Source organism: Manacus vitellinus, unplaced genomic scaffold (genome assembly GCF_001715985.3).
Source record: "Manacus vitellinus isolate BGI_N305 unplaced genomic scaffold, ASM171598v3 scaffold_20_pilon, whole genome shotgun sequence".
Lineage (NCBI taxonomy): Eukaryota > Metazoa > Chordata > Aves > Passeriformes > Pipridae > Manacus > Manacus vitellinus.
In genome coordinates, this window is record NW_021939471.1 from 3,297,260 (window position 1) to 3,316,700 (window position 19,441).

Sequence of the window (19,441 nt, forward strand, 5' to 3'; positions counted from 1 at the left end):
AACTCCTTCCAAACTTCATTTTTCCCTGCTTCAACAGCCCTTCATTAAAATTTGAGGGTTTGGAGTCATTCCAATGGAGGAAAAATGACCCGTGCTGGATGGGATGGGTGTTGAGATGAAGTATCACACAGTAATAGCACACTGCTTAATGTATGTTATGGCTATTGATTGGTAGTGTGCATGATTTTATGTGGGCTAAATACATTATTTTAAAAATATAATAGTGTACAGGAAGACTTTAACTTACATTGGCATTGTTTGAGGGAGAGTATTGGAATGGTACAGAATAGATGCCATTTCCAGAAAATATGGTAGTTTTGCAATGTTTTCTCATTATATTTGATTTCAGGTAAAAAATTATTTCTCATGAAGTTAATGGAGGACAATTTACTTTGCAGTATCATACAGGATGGTGGCACACCTGGACCCAGAAACACATTCAGCATAAGCAGCTTTCATAATTGTTGGAGGTATCACTGGCCAGGCTCCCGTGAGCTCCCTGCTTCAAACTGGATGCCAGGATGCTCCTAGCCCAGGCTAAATGGGTGTATAATTTTGTCATGGGATGCTGGACATGCACTGGCAGAAAGCTTTTAGAAAAGGCATCATATTTTTTTAATTAAAAAAATTTTTAAAAAGGTAATAATTCATTGCTCTCTCAATCTTATCTATAGTGCCTGCTGTCCTGCTGACATACATTTTGCTACATCTAATCTCCAAGTATTGTAACTAGTTTATCTTTTTAATTTTTATTCCTTACCTGGTATGCACTTCCAAAGCCTCCTAAAAGGCAATTTTATGTGTACTAAAAACTACCTTCTACCAGGTGCCTAAATGATTTTAGAATCTCATTTAACTACTTCTAATTACATTACATGATGGCAGCTAACCCATTTTTTATACATTCAGGAGACTGGCCTGCAGTGACTGGTAACACATTCTGTTTTTGGGGGGAGTACCAAGCTGATCTTAGAAGGGTGTTGGGTTTGAATGGGACAGACCTGACTGTGCTCGGTGTGGTTTGTAACCTCCATTGGGACCATTCTTGTGGAAATAAAAGATCATTATGATGATCCTGAATGTAGAACTACAAACTGTGTTTAGAGTGGGCCAAAACCTTGGAAAAAATGGATATTTGTGCGCTGGGACAGAGATGAGCAGGTCAGAGAAGTGGGAAGGGTAGCAGGTGACATGGGATTTGTGTATGGTTGGATAAGGCAGCTTCTGTTGCCAGTACTCAGATCAGAAAGGGAAAACTGTTTAAAATGTGCAGGACTTTTTAAGTTGAAGCTTGTTTATGAATTACTTGAGTTTGTTGTCTGGAAATTCGTGTATGCCATACTGTCACACTTTTTGGTAGCAGGAGCATGTTATATTTAAATTTTTGCAGATGTGAGACAGTCACTCTAGAAGTGCAAAGTAGCCTTAAGGAGGTTTTAATCAAGAAGGTGAACTTCATTAAAACAAAAGATTACTTCTTTTATGATGCCTAGTCCTGGTGTCTGTCTATCCAGAAGCAGTGACAAGTGGTGCTGTGCCAAAAACCTGCCTTATTGTTTTTCCCTCCCTGTCACAGCCAGGCAGCACCGCAGGGGGAAACAGTTATCCTGGCATGGGTCAATGTGTGAGCATGAAATATGATAAAAAGATCTAGCAATTAGGTAATGTAGAATGAAAAATTACCTGGAGTTTTGCACTTGGCATACTACACATTGACAGTGCTGAAGATTTGCAGCCAACAGCCTTATGTCACAGGTTTTTGCAGGATGGTTGCATTTTTCTTCTCCGACAAAAAACCATGTACCCATGTGCCACCCACCATCTGCTGGTTGCTGTTGTGCTTCCTGGCTTTGGAACTTCTTCCTTGGTTTGTAGAATGTTAGTTTACGATTGATGTTGCATTTTTGAAATTAATTTTTTTTTTTTTTTGCTCAGCTTTGATGATAAATGAGAAAAGAAAAAGTATTTTTTGTATTTTTACTACTGGGTGTTCCAGCATTCACCTTCTGTATAAATGACATTTTATGTCTATTAATAAAATGAGTAAAATTGGGTTTAAGATTATCCTGGAGGATGAAACATATTACAATGACTGCATAAAATGGGTCTTAGACACATAGACCATGAGGATAATTACAGCAAGACCCAAAAGAACAGACACCATAAGAACTATGGGTTTTTAATAAGAAGTGTCACTGCAAATAATTAATGAGTCTCAGAACTCCAGCAACAAAACAGTGAACTATATCTCAGGTCTGTTTCAAGGTTACAAAATCTATTAGAAACAAAATCTTTGCTGCTGAGTGTTTTGTTCAAATACAGACTCAGAACATAAGGGTGGCTCCATATGCCAAATTTTTCTGGACCATTGTCCTGTCCCCAGCAGTGAGTACCAGGGGATGCCTGGGAATGGCTAAGAATAGGAAAGGCATTTCTGAGGTTTTGTCTTAGTACCCTCCTGGACTCTACCTTTTATTTCCAAGCATCTTGAGCCAGATGCAGTTTCCATGTAATCCTTGGTGTATTCCTCTTGCAGAACTTTGTCCCATCTTTCTTTGTACCCACAGAGACTTGAATCCACATCATCCTTTATAGAGGAACTGTGCCAGTCTCCTGCCTGGTGTGGGAAAAAATACCTGTTGTCTTTTCAACAATTTTAATGGGAACTTTTTTAATAATGTGGTGACCCCAGCATTTTTTAAATTCAGCCCAATTTTCACCTTGTCTGGTGAGAAGAAAATGAGGGGCTGTGACAAATATGCACCGTGGCAAAGCAGGAGAATAAAGCAGAGTTACAATGACTGCAGAGCTGAACTGATGTTTGGTAATTCCATCCCTTGCATTGTTTTCAGTACCAAAGGAAAAGGGAGTGTTTAAATACAGCTCTCATAACCAGAGGTGGGACTCCGTTGGTAAGTGTATGCTTTCCTAAGTGTTTTTAATCTTGTTTTCAAGAAAAATGAAGCTTACAAGGATGTATTTCCCCCCCGCCCCCATTTCATGTTCCTCGTCCCTCTTCCGTGCTCTCTAATGACTTTTAACTTGCAGGCTAATTCTGGCAAAATGAAGAGAGAAGTCTAAAGGATCAATCAATTCTTGGTATATTTATTTAGTCAGCAGCTAAGATGATATGAAACAAGGAAGCAAAAGATGCTTCTGTAAGCATTCAGTCTTCATTGGTTCTGTTTTTTGTGGAATAGTTCTGTTTTTCCAGGCATTTCCTTCCTATGTCTTTCCTCTTTGACTTAGCATAAAATTTCAGCAAAATTTAAGTAATCTTTAACAGTATTTGCAGTTCTTGCCTTGTACTTTGCTATGTTTAGGGTTTACCTCTGCTGATACTGCAAATAATATAGAAGCATTTAGGATTTTGCTTTAGAATAATTGCATGAATAGAAGTAAATAAGAGACCTCATTTTTCCAATTAAGCAATTGGAATATTGATTTTTAAAGTGTTTTTCAAGTGCCATGGCAAAAGACCATTAATCCTGTAATGCTGGACTGTATGTTTAAAATTTGTTGTTGTGTTGCTGATGCTTGTGTTGTTTAAGTTCCAGTCAGATGCTGCCTGTTGCTGCAGCTTTTTAGGATGCAAAACTTGAACACAAGCTGTGTTTGATTTAGTGTGTTGCTGTGAGAACAGTTATTTACCAGCACTGTGTGTAAGGCTTTGCTCACCACCTTTTGGTTTAGACTGAAGTTGTCTGAGGAAAGGAGCTGTGTCTCAGTTTATGTACAGAACACTGGCCATGTCCACAGCCCTATATAACTAATATGTATATATAATATATATTTATATATATATATAATATATAGTTTACATATCACAGAATATGCTGAGGGAGTATCCCCACTGGAAGGGACCCACAAGGATCATCAAGTCCAACTCCTGGCCCTGCACAGCACCATCCCCATATATATATGTGTGTGTGTTGATCTCATCAACACATAAATATCTCCAAGGTGGGTGCCAAGAGGATGGTGCCAGACTCTTTTCAGTGGTGCCCAACAACAGGACAAGGAGCAATGGCCATAAACTAAAACCCAACAAGCTCCACCTCAACATGAGGAAGAACTTCTGCACGTTGGGGGTGGCAGAGCACTGGGACAGGCTGCCTAGGGAGGTCATGGAATCTCTCTGGAGGTTATAATGGATCTAATGACCCAGATGGCTGTATCATTTGTTTTGGCTAAGGCAAAATGACAATCTTTGTAAATTTGGAAGGATGGGACATGTGGTCCTGCTGTGAAGCAGAAGAGCTTTCTAGCTCAGTGTTCCTCAGCAGCTTCACAATAACCTGAGCACTCCCCTGGAGCAGCTCAAGGTTCAGATCCAAGTCCATCATCCAGAAATATTTGAACCAGGTGCAATATTTGAAGCTGCCTTGACTGTTGGTGTTACAATTGATATATTTGACTGTTGGTGTTACAATTGATATATTTGACTGTTGGTGTTACAATTGATATATTTGCAGGGGAGCACTACAGGGGTAGCTGTTGCCTTCATTTGACTGGTATTCCAGAAAGGTGATCAGTCACCTGAAATGTTGTAAAATGACTCTGTGCCAAAGGCTCGTGTTGTTGCTGAATATGAGTTTGAATTATTGATATGTCTACAACTTGGGAAGTGTTAATGGAGAGACATCTTGTAGTGAGAACAGTGAAGTTGGAAGAAGCAGGAATGTATAAAGAAAGAAAATATGTGTGTGTGTTTAGAATATGAGGGAGGGAGTATTTAAGGCTTGAGAAGTTGATGTTCCATCCCCTTTCTGGAATGCAGAATTCATGTTTCCAAAGTTTTTCCTGCTCTAATTGTCTCTGGAAGGGCAGTTGACAACATCAGTTAAGAATACCTGAAGTCAGCTGAAAGGTAGAACTTTATGTGTATTTAGTATTTTAAAAAATGGTCTATCCATGTTTCATCCCTTCTAGTGCTTTGGTCTACTAGAAAGTGTAAACAAAAAACCTCCCAAACAGACCAAGCAAGACAGTACAAACCAAACTGGTGTAGTCCACAGAGCACTGCACACAAAAGTGCTGTTACTTTTTTTACAAAAGTACCAAATTTCTAAAAGATGGCAAAGTAATTTGCATGTATGTGAATGTGTTTCAAGTTACAGAAGAAGGTAGGATTTACCTTTTTCTTGTCTCCAAATATGTTGTCTGGTTCGTTGATTTGTTTGTTAAAAAACAATTAAAGTGTTTTATTTTGCTCTGAGTTAGATATACACACTGCACAGGATTAGCTGGAGCTTTCCCTGTTAGTGATCAATCTTAAATTCAAATGGAGATTATATATGTAGCTGCTGGTATATATGAGCTTCTGATGTCCTATGTTTTTAATCTAAAAATCAGTATGCATTTTGTTTGAAAATCAGACATGAAATAGAGGACTGTGTGGGTACCACAGACTGTTAAACTGACAGCCTAAATCATTAAAAAACGCTGCTTTTCCTGATATATTTGTTTTTCTCCCCAACATGATCTTATACAGAACAATAGTACAGTAAAAAAACGTTGGAACTATGGGGAACAAAACATTGGCTCAGAATTTGGAGTGTTTCTTTTATCTCCCAGGACCAAAAAAGGCCTCAAATCAGAAAAAGTATGTAATTATTGATCAGCTATTAAGTAGATAGGATTTTTTTCTAATAGCAGAATTTTGATTTAGATGTCTGACTTGGCTTGACACAGCACTTTTTTGTTCATTATGTGGTTTGAAAACTACTGTGTGGTGAGGATTTCCTCACTGCTAAACAGCCTCAGTGCTAAAACAGCTCTGACAGCCATCATTCCCATGAGTCCCATTGGTGCTTCCCAGAAAAGCTGGCATTAGTTCCTACATGCTTAACTGCAGAGCCTCAGCAGATGCAATTCCCCTTTCTTTGGTGAAGTGATGCTTTCTTGTGCTCAGGGAATGTTGGGGAGCTTCTCTTGCAGGGCTTGGGGCATCTGGGCCTGCTCTTCCCGAGTGTTTTTGACCTTCCTCCCACTATCAGTCTGTCCCTCAAAACTTTTTCCTGTACAAGATGTGCTTTTGTTTTCAATCCCCCCTTTTTTCTCCTTTGATCTGTAAGGAGTGCTAAACCTCATTTGTTACTCCTTCCCCTATTGCAGATTGCCAAATTGAATCCATTTGAACTACCTTCCTGCTCATATCTGTTCTCTGAAAGATTTTCATCACTGCCTGGATGGCGTATTCTTGAAATTCAGCCCAAGGAACCAGTGCTTCATGTAGCATTTTGGGGATTATATATTAAAAAATGTATAAGCCATAAATCTCTCCTTGTGATTCACAACAGTGGCAGTACATGTTTCCCTCTGAATCAATTGCAGATTTCATCAGTCCCACTTTATACCTGCCTCCAAATTTGTTTTAAGCTCTTATTTCATAAATGTATAAGGGGTATGATAATTTGTCATTCCTCTAATTTTATCTGTCTCCAGAAGTGAGATCTAGCTTGAGTTATTAAAAGTGCAAGTGTTTAGATTAACAAAAGCACATTTATTCCAAGCAGCTTTACAAAATTAGGGTCTCCCCCAAACCCCTACTCAGGCTTCAAACCTTTATGCTCTGGGATACGTGACAAAAGCTTCAGAATCACTCCTGTGCAACATTAAAATTTTTGAGAGATTAATCTCTCAAAGCTTTGTCTTAGGCATGGGGGTGTAACTGCCTTAATGAAGATTATAATGATATTTTCATAAAAATTAGCAGTCTAAACCATAAGTGTTAAAAATAGTCAAAAACTTAGGTAGGTGATCTTTCATGGTGTCAAGTTCCCCCCTAAGATCTCTCAGGTAAATGATGCACATATTTCAAGCTGTCATAGTAGCTACTTTACCAAGCAATTTGGTGGACATCTACTGGAAAAGGAGGAGAGGAAGAATATAAAAAAGAAGGTTTGACACCACAGGTCCCAAACCCTTGTTTCCCTTCTTCCCCCCCCCCTCTTTTTTTCTTATGAACTGCAGCAGTGAACTGAATATCTCAGAGTATATTCTTGCTTGAAGTTTTATGGTAGCGCTTAGAATCAACCCTTGAGCTGTTTTCACTTCCCACACTTTTATATCCAGGGATGTGGGAGAAGGGTTTCTACTGCCTGTGATAGCACCTTTGCCATTATTCAAATAAAACCAGAGTTTATGGGATCCTGAAAGCAAGGTCATCTTACTGATGTTGCTGAGATAACAACAGAAATTGGTCTGAAAACCTACAGTTTAAATACTTTTGACCTGTATTTTTGTGTATTATCCGCACACTTTTTTTCCTGTTTTTTGTTTTTGTTTATTAAACACGACTGAAAATCTGCAATATTCCTGGGAGGACTGCATTAACTTTTTTTCCAGTATTTTAAAGGAATTTGGGATGAAGGCGCTCCAGATGGATTGATCTAACTTTTATGTTGGGAAGGCTGATAGAAATTATATTAAGAAGCAAAATGACAGGATACCTGGATACATTTACTGCAGTGCAGCCCGGGGGGGTATCAGCATGGCTTTGGAAATTAAACCTCAGAAATCAGCTGGGGGTTCTCCAAAGGGCTTGCTGAGCATTTGATCAAGGGAGATTCATGAATTTCATACACTTGGATTTGCAGTAAATTCTTCTGGAGGTCGTTTTACAAAAACTCCCCAGGAATCAAAACTGTCCTGGATAAACCAGAAATTTATCTTGTGAATTGAAAAAGTGGTGAAAGGACAGGAATAAAATGTCGCTTTCAGAATGGAGAGATGAATTTTTGAGTCCCGTGGGGATCTGTGCTGGGATCTAAGTTAAGACCATCTTGGAAGTTGGGGAAAAGAATGAGGTGGATGAGTTTGCTAATTAGCCAGGACGGGAAAAAGGAGCAAGTGAAGAATTACAGGAAAAGATTCCAGTCTCAACAGGTGACTTGGTGGTGAAGTGGCAGATGAAAGTCAATGCAGAGGAACACAAAGTAAAGCACATAACAAAAAAATGGCCCTAATTGTCCATAGCTGAGAATGGGTCTAAACTACTTATCAGTACTGAGGAGAGCAATCCTGGAGCCGCTGTGGTCGGCTTCTTTGTGGTGGGGCCAAAAATGCTGCCTGAATTACAAGAATACAGAATAAACCAGGAAACATTGCTGTGCTGCTGTATCACTTCCTTGGGTACCTGTTTCTTCAGCTGCAGCTGCAAAGGTGCAGAGAGAGATGGTGAATGTGCCCCAAGAGCTGGAATGACGTCTGCGTGAGGAATGAGTCGATAGAGCAGGAATCTTCAGCTTTGCAGTAAAATATAACAGGGCCCTGAAATGCCACAGTTGATACCACATTTAGAGGTGGTGGATGTGTAGTAGATGTTTACTTTTAATCACAGTATTAGAATTAGGAGCATCAAGTGAAATGGAGTAAGGTATTTAAGACCCCAAGATAGCTTTTCACACAATGCGTAATTAAATTCTGGAATTCATTGACATAAGAGATTGTGGGTGCCAAAAGTTTGCATATGTTCAAAAATCAATTACTCGTGGGGAAAAAACTCCATGGGATGTGCTTGTTAAGCACAGAGAAATCCTGAGCCACAGGCTGGGGCTGGGAGAGTTTAATAAGGGTTTCACTCCACATACTTGTTTTTATTATTTTCTTTTAATTAAGAATCCTCTACTAGTTGTTATAGAACATGTTACAGGTGAACTTCTAGTCTGAAGCCATATGTTCATGCTTAAAGGAAACAGAATTACACTTATCTGAAGATTTGGTCAAAAAATCTGAGTTAAACTCTGTATTTTTCATTCATGTAATATATCAATGACCCCAAGAGAGAGTGAATGTGTTAAAGTGTTTATGCTGAGTTAGAAGAGATAAAATTGGGATGCTTTTAATAATAATTTACATGTAGAAAGGTATGAATTTGGGAAATAAGAAAATATTCTCCCTTAATCTGTCTTATTCTGTTTTGAAAGCAGTTCTCTGGGCTTACTTATTTTATTGATAAACTCTAGTGATAAACAGACTACAAAAGGTAGGAAAGTAATTTTTGGAAGCTGTGTTCACTTTCCTGTGGGAGATAGCTCCTTCCTATCTCCTTTCCTTGTCTTTTGATAGTATATTTAATAAGCGACCGCTTCATCTGTGACGTGTCAGAAAACCGGGTCAAGTAAAAACGAGAATGTTTTCAAACACGGTTTTTGTTTGTATGTATTTTAACATAACATCAATTGCTAGTTATTTCTAAACAGAGGTAAATTATTTTGCTGTGTCCCTTGAGAACATCTTCACCTGGACCCTTGCTGAAAGCTGTTTTCATTCCCAGTGGCACCCAGCTGGTGACGTCGAGCGGGGACACGACGGTGCGGATCTGGGACCTCTCGAGGCGCGGGTGCATCCTGACCCTGAAGGGCCACGCCCGCGCCGTCCACGGCTGCTCCTGGCATTCCCGGGGGGACTTCGTGGCCTCTGCCTCCCTGGACAGCACGAGCAAAATCTGGGATGTTAACAGGTAGGGAGCTCCTGGAGAGGCTGTGTTAGGGAATTGATAACTGGGCTTAATAACCACGGGTTTGTGTTTTAGCTCGATTTAGCATCGATTGGTGGAGTTCACTTGGAGAACACAGATAAATTAAAGAGAGGGCTGGAAAAAACAGACTTTGATGTGGTTTACCAGATAAAGGCTTTACTAAACAGGGAGATGGGAAGGATTTCAGATAGTGCCAAAATACAAATATTTGCTTTTGCTTGGCATCTGTTGTTCTGCGGTGTTGGTTTTTTTTTAAGGTAAGAGCTTTGTGGAACTTAAATATATAATTTAAATAAGTAACTGACTAAAACTTTGAGTAAGTTTTCTGTGTAGTATTTCTAGCTCCTAAGTATGCAACACACTTTAAGGTTGGCCAAGTGGAAATATAAAGTCACTATATGTGTTTCAGCAAGGTCACTCCTGATTAATAAATCAATGTATACCTTTTTATTATCCAGACAAATGCATTTTTATGAAGGTGCTTGTAAAATATTAGTATATTCCTGCTTACCAGTTAATTATTAGTTCCTGAACTTTCTTCAATTATATTCAGTTTTGGTTAACTTACAACTTAAAGAAATGGAATGGAATTTTTTTTTTCCAAACTGCATCTTCTTAACTCCTGAATTACTTGGGAGTGGTATAACTGGCACCACTGTACTGTACTAGGTCTGATTTTTAACAACTGAATGTCACCAGTCCACAGAGAAGTTTCCAGTCTTACAGGTCTTTTCCCTGGTTCTTTATTATCCAGCCCTAATGGATTTTTCCATTTGCTATTGGTCTTTTTTTTCTTTTGCATTTGCACGAGATGAAATAGTCCTTCAAGCTTGTTGGCCACTGCAGGGAAAGAAACTTCACAGAAAAAGCAAGGAAGAATTTCTTCTTTCGTTCCTTTTCCTAAATCCCTCTTAGTCTGCTGCAATTGCAGGGAGCCTTGAGTTGAGATTTTTCCAAACTGTTGTAATTCACCCAGACTTTTTGGAGAGCTGACTAAAACTCTGTCAGGATCAGACTTCCAGTCTTGCTTTAAGATTGTGAATTGAGGAAGCATTAAATACTGTTCAAAACTTTTTTTTCAAAATGGAATAACAAATCTATCCTTTCGTGAGTTATTCCAGGTTATTCTGGCTGAGAGCAGTTACTTAAAATGAAAGCTTGAAGCACATATTCAACTTTTATAAAACACAGAAAAACCAGTTAAAGTTTGGCAAAGTTCAAGACAGCTGAGAAGTGGATTTTATAACAGAAATTGTCAGCCAGTTCTGATAACAGATGATGCCTCCACCATTTACTATCAGTAATAAGAATTAATGGTCAGTGTTTTCCTTAGAAAGGGAAACACCAGAAATCTAATGTATTGTTGTCTCTTAACCTGTTGCAGTAACTTAATGCCTTGATCATCTTTTATGGCATATTCATGACCTTTAAGAAATAATGGCAAGAATTGCTTTAATTTTATGTCAGAATGGTTTTGAATTTGCATAGACAGAGGTTTTGTTTAGACATTTTAAAATATCTTCTCTAGCAAGGAGGCTTTTGTAGTCAGAGGAATCAAAGCAAACCTTCACCGCCAACCCATGCCTCCCCCTCACAGTCATCAGCAACTCTCATTTTCTACCTCCAGTCTACCTGATCTGCATTTTGCATTTGAATTAAGAGAGTAAGGACACAGCCATGATGTGAAAGGCTAGTTATAGGCCCAGAATTATTGCAGCCTGAAGTCATGCAGAAATCTCGGTGGCTAAAGGCAGCAGGAGGTGACAAAAAATGTGGCACAACCTGATTAAAATAGGAGTATTCAGAGTAGGGAACAAAAAAGCCTCACTGGGAGTCCTCACTGGTGGGCTTTCAGTCTGCTCCCAGTAAAAACTTGGGTTATGTTCCATTACCTCAGTCCAAAAGCCAGTTGAGTTCTGTTTAGCTGATCTGTTGAGATGAATCTGTAGGATGTGCTGTAGGAGTGTACATGGTATATGCACTTAGTACAGAACAAGTACGGTGGGAACATGAGATGCTCTTGAAGGGCTTCTGTAAAAGGGATCTGATGACAAGACGTGGTTGTTTCAGGCTTAAGACATCCTGCCTGGAGACCTGACTCCAGAGCAGTCAGCTGCAACTGGGCCTTATGCCCATGTTGGCTAATTCAAGTGAAAATCAGCCCATGCAGAATATATGGCCTGATTTGGAAATAAGGGAAAATTACTGAGATTAATGACACTCAGATCCTCCACTGGATTGTTAATTTACTGGTGTTTATATATGGAGATGCTCTACAAAAGAACCTGCAGTGAATTTTGACTTGGCAGTACTAATTGGCTGAGTTTGGCAGCACTGATCCCAGCTGATTCCCGGGGTGTCTCCTGTGAATCCGTTCCGTGCCTGGAGTTCTCCGATCCAGCTGTGCTGGGTACCAGTAAATGTGCATCTCCTCCAGACTCCTGCAGACTGGGGGTGCACAGCAGCTCAGGAGGGTGGAGCAAGCTTTCCACAAGGGTTTATGATGCCTAGGAAGTTATTTTTCCTCTCATCCCCACAGAATATGTGCTTATCCAGTTGTCATCTGCAGCGTTCTCCCTCTCCAGGTGTCTGCCAGCTGACACGAGCTCTGAACAGGGGACAGAGCACAGGATAGCATATTTGTGGGAGGATAATAATCAGTGATCACAGTTAATCTAGTGATTTTACTCTTTCCACTGACAAGGAATTAAGATTTTATAAATGAGAGCTGTTTCTCTTCCTTAATATTACATATTTGGATGGATGCCTGCTTTCAAATTGGATAGTCCTGGAAAGCAGAAGGTTGTAGGGGGGGGAAAGCAAGATGAATATCAAAGCTATCACTGCCACCTTTCTGAAAGAGCTATGTTGTAAATAAATGCTACAAATAAAAGTGCATCCATTTCTGTAATGGGTGGCAGTTGTCTTTTTATTTCCAGGCTTTGAAAAAAGCCCCTTTTATACATTAGAAACATACTTTTCTGTCTATAAATGTTGCTTTTGAAAAATATATAGCATTCTCTGTAGTTGTAAATTTGGTATCAAGAAATTGGGGAGGCTGTTTGCTATCTTCTAGCACCAAAACCCAAAGTGCAACTTTCACAATCATCACAAGATGCAACATCTCTTAAATTGGAAAAGGTTGCCAGCAGTTTCAATAAATTACATAATTCTTTGGCAATGATAAGAAAATTCTGCCTACTAAATATTTGAATTTTGTTTTCTTAGAAGGTGAAACTACATCTGGTCTTTTTATTATTTTCTTTTGCTATGGGTAATATTCACAAATGTTTTTCTTTTGTGTGTCAATCACACATCAAGGCACAGGTAACATTCCTGACAGGAGGATAACATCAGGTAGCTTTGTAGTTAACCTCGTTGTTCCCCTGGACAACTTATGTGCCTTCTGTTTAAAGAGACAATCTGAGTTTAACAAACAAAACAGAAAACAAACAAACATCCAAGCACATCCCTTCTTCCTGGAAGAGACAGGCACAGGCTGAGACACAACCATGATCCAAGTTACTGAAGGATTTGAGGGAGTCTGAGGTCTGGTGTTGGAATGTCTTGATGCTTTCTGCTGGGAGAGTTGGCCACTGCTAAAGGACATTGAAAGCAAATGGCATAACACTGGGGAGGAGAGGGCAGGGAAGGAAGATAACTAGGAAGATAACTAGGAAGATAACTAATGTACCTGCTATGGTTAGAAAAACTGTAAAAAACCCAAACCAAACCAGCAAAACAGAGACATATCTGCTCTTCTTGAAGTTAGCCCAACTGCTTAATGGTTATGGGAATCAACCTGAACCTGAAGCTGGGGAAGAAAGGAAGAGGCTTCTAATTTGGGAGAGGATTTTATCCAGGAGCACAGCCCAGGTTGCAGACACAGAGCCAGCTGTGTTCATAGCTCAGCAGGCAGCTCCAGGGCTGTTTTCTCAGGCTGTAAATTCAGGACTGTCAAAGTCATTTTGGCAGGATTAATTTCAATTATCCAACGGTAAATATCATCAGAGATTTACAGCCTGATCTCTGATATGCAAATCAAGCTGAGCATCATGTATCTTGTGTAAACACAGGCAGTTGTTTAGTTTTGCAAACATATGCTGTACACTGTATGTTAAATGCAAACATTGTTATTTATGCTTTGAGCTTAAGAAATTATTTGCAGCAAAGTCAGAACATTTAGAATTTTTTTTCCTCCAGTTGATCCATTATACAGTCATTAGACCAGTTCTTCATTTTTGCCTGCTTTCTTTCAATAGTGCAAAATACAGGAAATTAGGCCACAGAGAAATGCAATTGTGCTGTCCTGTAACAGACCTCAGGGTGAAGAAATGTTTGTGAGTTGGAGCTGTTGCTGCTTTCTGTTTGCTGTTTTATAATCCATCACTTATTTGTTTTCCTTTTCATTCAACATGGCAATTTTTGTGTGGTTCCTGGAAGTTTCTCCCGTAATCAAATTATATTTTAAAATTCTAAAATATGGATTTACATCAGTCTTCAGTCATTACTAGTATCCATTAGTGGATTTGTTCAGGTGCAAATTTTAAAAGTAACTAATCTGTCATGATTACTGTTAATTATCCTGCACAACCCCTAAGATAGTATCTTGTTAGTAAGGCATTAATATAGTCTCTTATTTATATACACGAAAATAATTGTTGACACCTTTTGCTTTTCTACAACAAGACTTGGAATTTTCACTTCTTTACCAAAGTGTCAGATATATATGACTTTAATTCCTAGTTTGTTTGAATAATTCCTTCTTTTCTCTTAAACCTCCACTAAAATTCTGTCATAACTTCTCTCCATTCGGTAACTGCTGTTTATAGTTTTGTTTCTTCTCACAAGAAGCATTTTAATTCTGGGAAATTTAGGGTTAGTGCTTACTTTGAAGATGTCAAGGAGGGCTGGAATTTGTTTCATGAGAAACCCCTCCTCAGCTCTAGCTTTCCTTGGAATGATACCATCAGTGATGGTACTGCATGTTCACTTTAATACACATCTTGGTCGTGTGTAGTGCAAAACATGCTGAAGTTTATTTTAAGCTGCTGTTGTAGTTTGGGGTGGATTTTTTTTTTCTTTAGTCTCAACGAAGTAATTATTTAATGTTGCTTGAGTTGCCAAGTTGACTAGTCAAGCCATTTGCCTTGTACCATCAGAGCAGTGTGAAAAGGCTGGAGTTCAGCCTGGCTTCTCCTGGCATCCTTGACACTCACACTCTGATTCTTTTTCTTCCTTTTCCCTTATGCAATGGACAGCTTTTAAATGAAATATTTACTATCAGATGTGTAGTCATTTTTCACCATGCCATAGGCATCCATACCAGGATCCTGTAACATCTCCTTGGAAGAAACTCCTAAATATTGTCAAAGTCAAAAATGGAGCTATGCTTTCCCATTTGGAATTGGAATGAGGGTGTGTAACCAGTCCTTGTCCAAATACCCCCTTTCAGGTGACACTTGTCTGACTCACTTCTCGGTGGGACAGAAGCCACAAGCTCTTCTGGCCACATACCATGTTTAATTGATTCCAGTAAAAGTGAAGCTAATCTATTTTCAGAAAAGACAAATGTCCTCCAGGAAATTAGAAGGCAAGTAGAAGAACTCAGAGGAAATGTGGCAGGACCATCTTTGGGTAGTTTGTAATGTGTCTCCTGACAGCACAGCAGGAAATGCTTGCCATTTTGATAAAGGAGAATTCCCTTTGGAATCCTCTGAGGAGTGCTGGAGAGACAAGCTGCTATTAATCCCTCAAATCCAAACGAGGCCCATGCCCAAGTCTCCACATTTATAAGTGTGCTACGGTTCCATAACACATTTTTCAGGACCGAGAAAATCTAAAACCTGGTCGTTGTAATTCCCAGAGAGCCAATTGTAAAAATCAATTTGAAGATGTGAATTATCAGGGAAAAAAAATGATATCCAAAGCATAGGTATTCAGTTAAGGGGAAAATAGAGCTAAATACTGAAAGAGAGGAATCTTAAAGTACAAAACTTTACAGGAAGTGTAGCTTGAATGCTGTGTCGTAAACTTGAAATCTAGTCGTGTTAGAGTTCGTATGAGACAACAGGGGTCAGTAATGAGAAATATTTAATATGGTCACAGATTTATAGTCAAAAAAACCAGAGAAATCTTACCTAATTCCCATGGAATGCCTGAACTGGGCAAGTCATACCATTGTCTACTTTTGGTGAAACTAAACAAAGAGGTGAAGGGTTTTACTGGAGCCCATAGGGTGAGTTACAGCTGAAGCCATCGGTAAAACTTTCTATTCTTTGGTAACATTGAAAAAATGTCAAAATTAGTTGTCTTCAAATGTTCCTACTGGGTGAGAAGAATAGGATTTTCAGTAGTAATGTAGATTCATGAGAAACAGATGTTTCTGTGATTATTAATCACATTGTTAAATGTGACAGGAGCTGTGTAGCTTCTGCTGAAATGTTTGTACTGGTGGCCCTTGGCTGCAGGTCTGGATAAATCCATGTTCTCTGTGGCTTTTGCAAGAACTGTCCATGGCAATTTAGCCTGTACATAACAAGCATATTTGAATTTCTTAGTGGTTAGAGGGATTTTTTTTTTTTAATCCTAAGAATATTATGACTTTTTTTCCAAAAGCATTGAATAGACAGAAATATAAGTGCTTTGCTTTCTGGTTTCTGCTACTGGTCTTGAACTGCACAGCACAGGTTTTGATTAATGGAGAGGGAAGAAAAAAAAATCAAGTTACTACTTTATTTTTTTAAAACTAAAGTGATGAATGGAGCTACTTTCTAAAGTAGCTCCATTAGGAGTCCTGTAGGTATTTCTAGTAGGCTTACCTGAACTCTACAATTGTTATCTACGTAAGATTTCCATCTTCTTTTATGGAAAGATAGTGGAGAAAGTTGCACTTGATTGACATGAGAGGATGTATCCCTTTCTTATCTCAGAAATTTCCTTGTTTGATAATTTTAACATCTAATATGGCTTGGAAAAACATATTAGATGCAATTGGGGATTTTATGTTTTAGTTGTCCTCTGTCAGCCCAGGGCTGCACAGATTTCCTAAATTATGTCTAGCTGGCTGAGAGATTCCTCTTGGACAGCAGTTGCTTTATTTAAGTGGTGAGGTAGTGTGACCTGGAAGTTGGACTGTTTTCTCCTTGGTTTACCTCACTTATCAAAGTGCCTCCTAGATTCCCTGACAGCTAATTCGGGAGCAGGAGGAATGATGAAGGTAATGCTTAGGCTTCCTTCCATCAAATCCCAACCAGAGCAGCTGGCAGGTGCAGAAAGCTCAGTCCACTCGGATCATGTGTCATGTAGGAGTCTCAGGTCTTGGATTTTTCCCTCTTTGACAAGGTGCAAGTTGAATTCCTTGTCTTATTTGCAAGTGTGCAGGTGCTGTAACTATGGCTCCTGCAGAATGTTATTCAGACCTTGACAGGGTGTTTCCACTGCCCTACATTCAGTATTCAAATGCAGAGGATCACCACTGTAGACATGCAGCACAATTCAAGTCATAGTATAGTTTTTCACTCCAAATCCAGGCTCATTATCTTCTCTTCCCTTCATGCTACAGTCACTCATTACTGGCAGGCTTTTCTTTACCTCACCTGCTCTCCTAGAAATACTCTTACAGTATCTCAACCAAACCAAAACCGAATTGTACCACCAGAGTAATTCGTACAGCAGTGAGAGCTGTCAAATATTATTACAGAATTCAGGGAAGACAACAGTTCATTAAAATGATGTATTTCTGTCATCACAACCATATCCTGTCAGTACCAGTTAGTGCAACTATTACACACACAGTCTGTGATCCATGTTAAAGTGCAGCACTGTTACCCAAAATCACAGTGTGCTGCAGCACAAGTGATTGCAGGTTGTTCCCCTGTTTGTGTCCCCAGTGAATTAACCAGAACAGGAATACATCTTACTACTCACAAGCAGCACTGCTCTGACAGGCATATGGAGAATGGTGAACTGTTTGTAGCTGCTGATGTCTTCTGGTTTGAAATCAAATTAATTGGTCATTTGATTTCAAAAGTCTGCTGTAATGGATGCCTTGATATATGTAAATTCCTGTTGTTTGAATTCTTGTCCCCTGGCTCCAGGCAGTCTTCAGAGATGTGTGTGTGTGAGATGCTTTTGGCATGTCTTTTTCTTTTTTCTTCCTTTTTTATAAAAAGAATTTTTTAAGGGTTCAGATGTTACACAAAACCTTGTATTGAGAGATTCTTCCCTCTCCCCAAATGCTGTAACTCTGGTTGTCTGGCATGTGTATCCTGTTAAAGCAAACTACATTCATCTTTGATTAGCCTCATCTGGAAAATGAACACAAATCCTTGAACAGTTCTTACATATTGAAGATGTGCCCTGGGTCTTTTATTGAAGATGTAAGACATTGAATTGTGTTTGTACCTCCTTAAAATGTGAACAAATACTGTTTCCAGCCCAGTAGTGGTTTTCTCTGTGACAGTTTTCAAAAACTTGGGGCTCATTTCTGTCCTAAATCTTAAATTTCCCTAAATGGTTGGACCACATACATATGATACAATTATTTTGGTACCCTGTGTGGATTGAGACAGACCTCAGACTCTTCAGAATAGCCTTTAAGAGCTATAAAGCCCATATCCACATGAGACAAGTGGTTAAGTCTGCGAACTATTTACACATCCAGGCTGAATCCTCTCATGAAAATAAGGGAGGGTTGCCTTAGTGGAGGTGAAGATCAAGATGAAGAAAACAAAAATGTTGGCACTTTCCCTTCTGCACTTCAATATTCAGCATAGGTTTTCTGATGTGAATTGAGACACATCACACAAAACCCTTGTTCTAGGATGACCAATATCTTTCCCAGCTAGGAATCAATTCACCATCTGCAAGACAATTTTTATGCATCTATTTACTGAACTCAGAGCCTGCAAAGGCCTGTGTGTCTGTGGGAAACCTATTAAATATGTATTGGAATTATCCACTTGATGCAAAACCAATGAATTTCTTTATATTTTAGTGTCTCTTTCAAACCCATTTCTGTCACCCAAACAAACATTCTAGATAATGGAATCTTAATATTGAGACTGCAGTAAAATGTCAACAAAATTTGTGAATTATTTAATACAGAGCAGACGGTCCTGGGGCGTTTGTGTTGCATAAAGGGCATGTGAGTTGGCTGCATGCTGTGAGCATGGCTGAAGTTCTACTGGTGTCCCTCCTCTGAAATTCAAAGAAAGAAGTAAAAATACTGTATGTGATCTACTGCAGTTACGTTCTGCCATTTTAGAAGCCCTTTTTGTAGCTTTTTATTTTAATGTCAGAGTTTGTTTCACAGTAATATAGATCTGAGCTAAGTGTGTTTGGCAGGTTAAGATGAAGATAAGGGTTTGAGGACAGAATATGCAATGCTAGGTGGGAAGTAGCAGCTGGCTCTGCAGGTAGAAAAAAACTTAATTCTAAGTGTGTCAGCCTTTTAAGTGATCCATATCAGGTTATCAGTCATGGCTAGACAATGCTTTGATTACATAGTCAGCACCTTCAGCAATAGTGTAAACTAAGCTTTGCTATGTGCAACTGAAGATTTTAGTAGACTTGCTTGATCTATATGTATCAACAAGATAAGGTGATGTCACAACTTTCAGAATTGCAATGCTGGTATTAAAATCCTGTCAAGTACTGATATGTTGGTTATCAAATACACCAGTCAGGCTTTTGGGACTAGAATTTGAAATCCTGATTACTGAGGTTCTCTTCAACAGGCTGTGGAAGAGTTCAGGTGCCTATGTGTGCAAGGTGAACAGCTTTTGCATTTGCAAGTTTGGGAAGAAAATGAGGATAAGATCACCCACCTCAAAGGTAGACATCCTTCCTTCTCCTACTCTGAAGTGTCCACTCCTCAGAGAAATTGCTGCATTTTCCAGTCCCCCTGTATTGAAAACTTGCCCATTGTTAGGAATGGATTAGATGCCCCAAAGT

At 39.1% G+C, this 19,441-nt stretch overlaps 1 protein-coding gene across 1 annotated transcript in view; it reads left to right on the plus strand.

The window, feature by feature from the left end:
* SPAG16 (sperm associated antigen 16) overlaps positions 1-19,441 on the plus strand; it is a 269,751-nt gene that overhangs the window by 187,599 nt on the left and 62,711 nt on the right. The window contains exon 12 of the mRNA XM_029959592.1: positions 9,281-9,466. Within this exon, the coding sequence (XP_029815452.1) occupies positions 9,281-9,466 (186 nt within the window). The remainder of the gene's footprint in view (positions 1-9,280; positions 9,467-19,441) is intronic.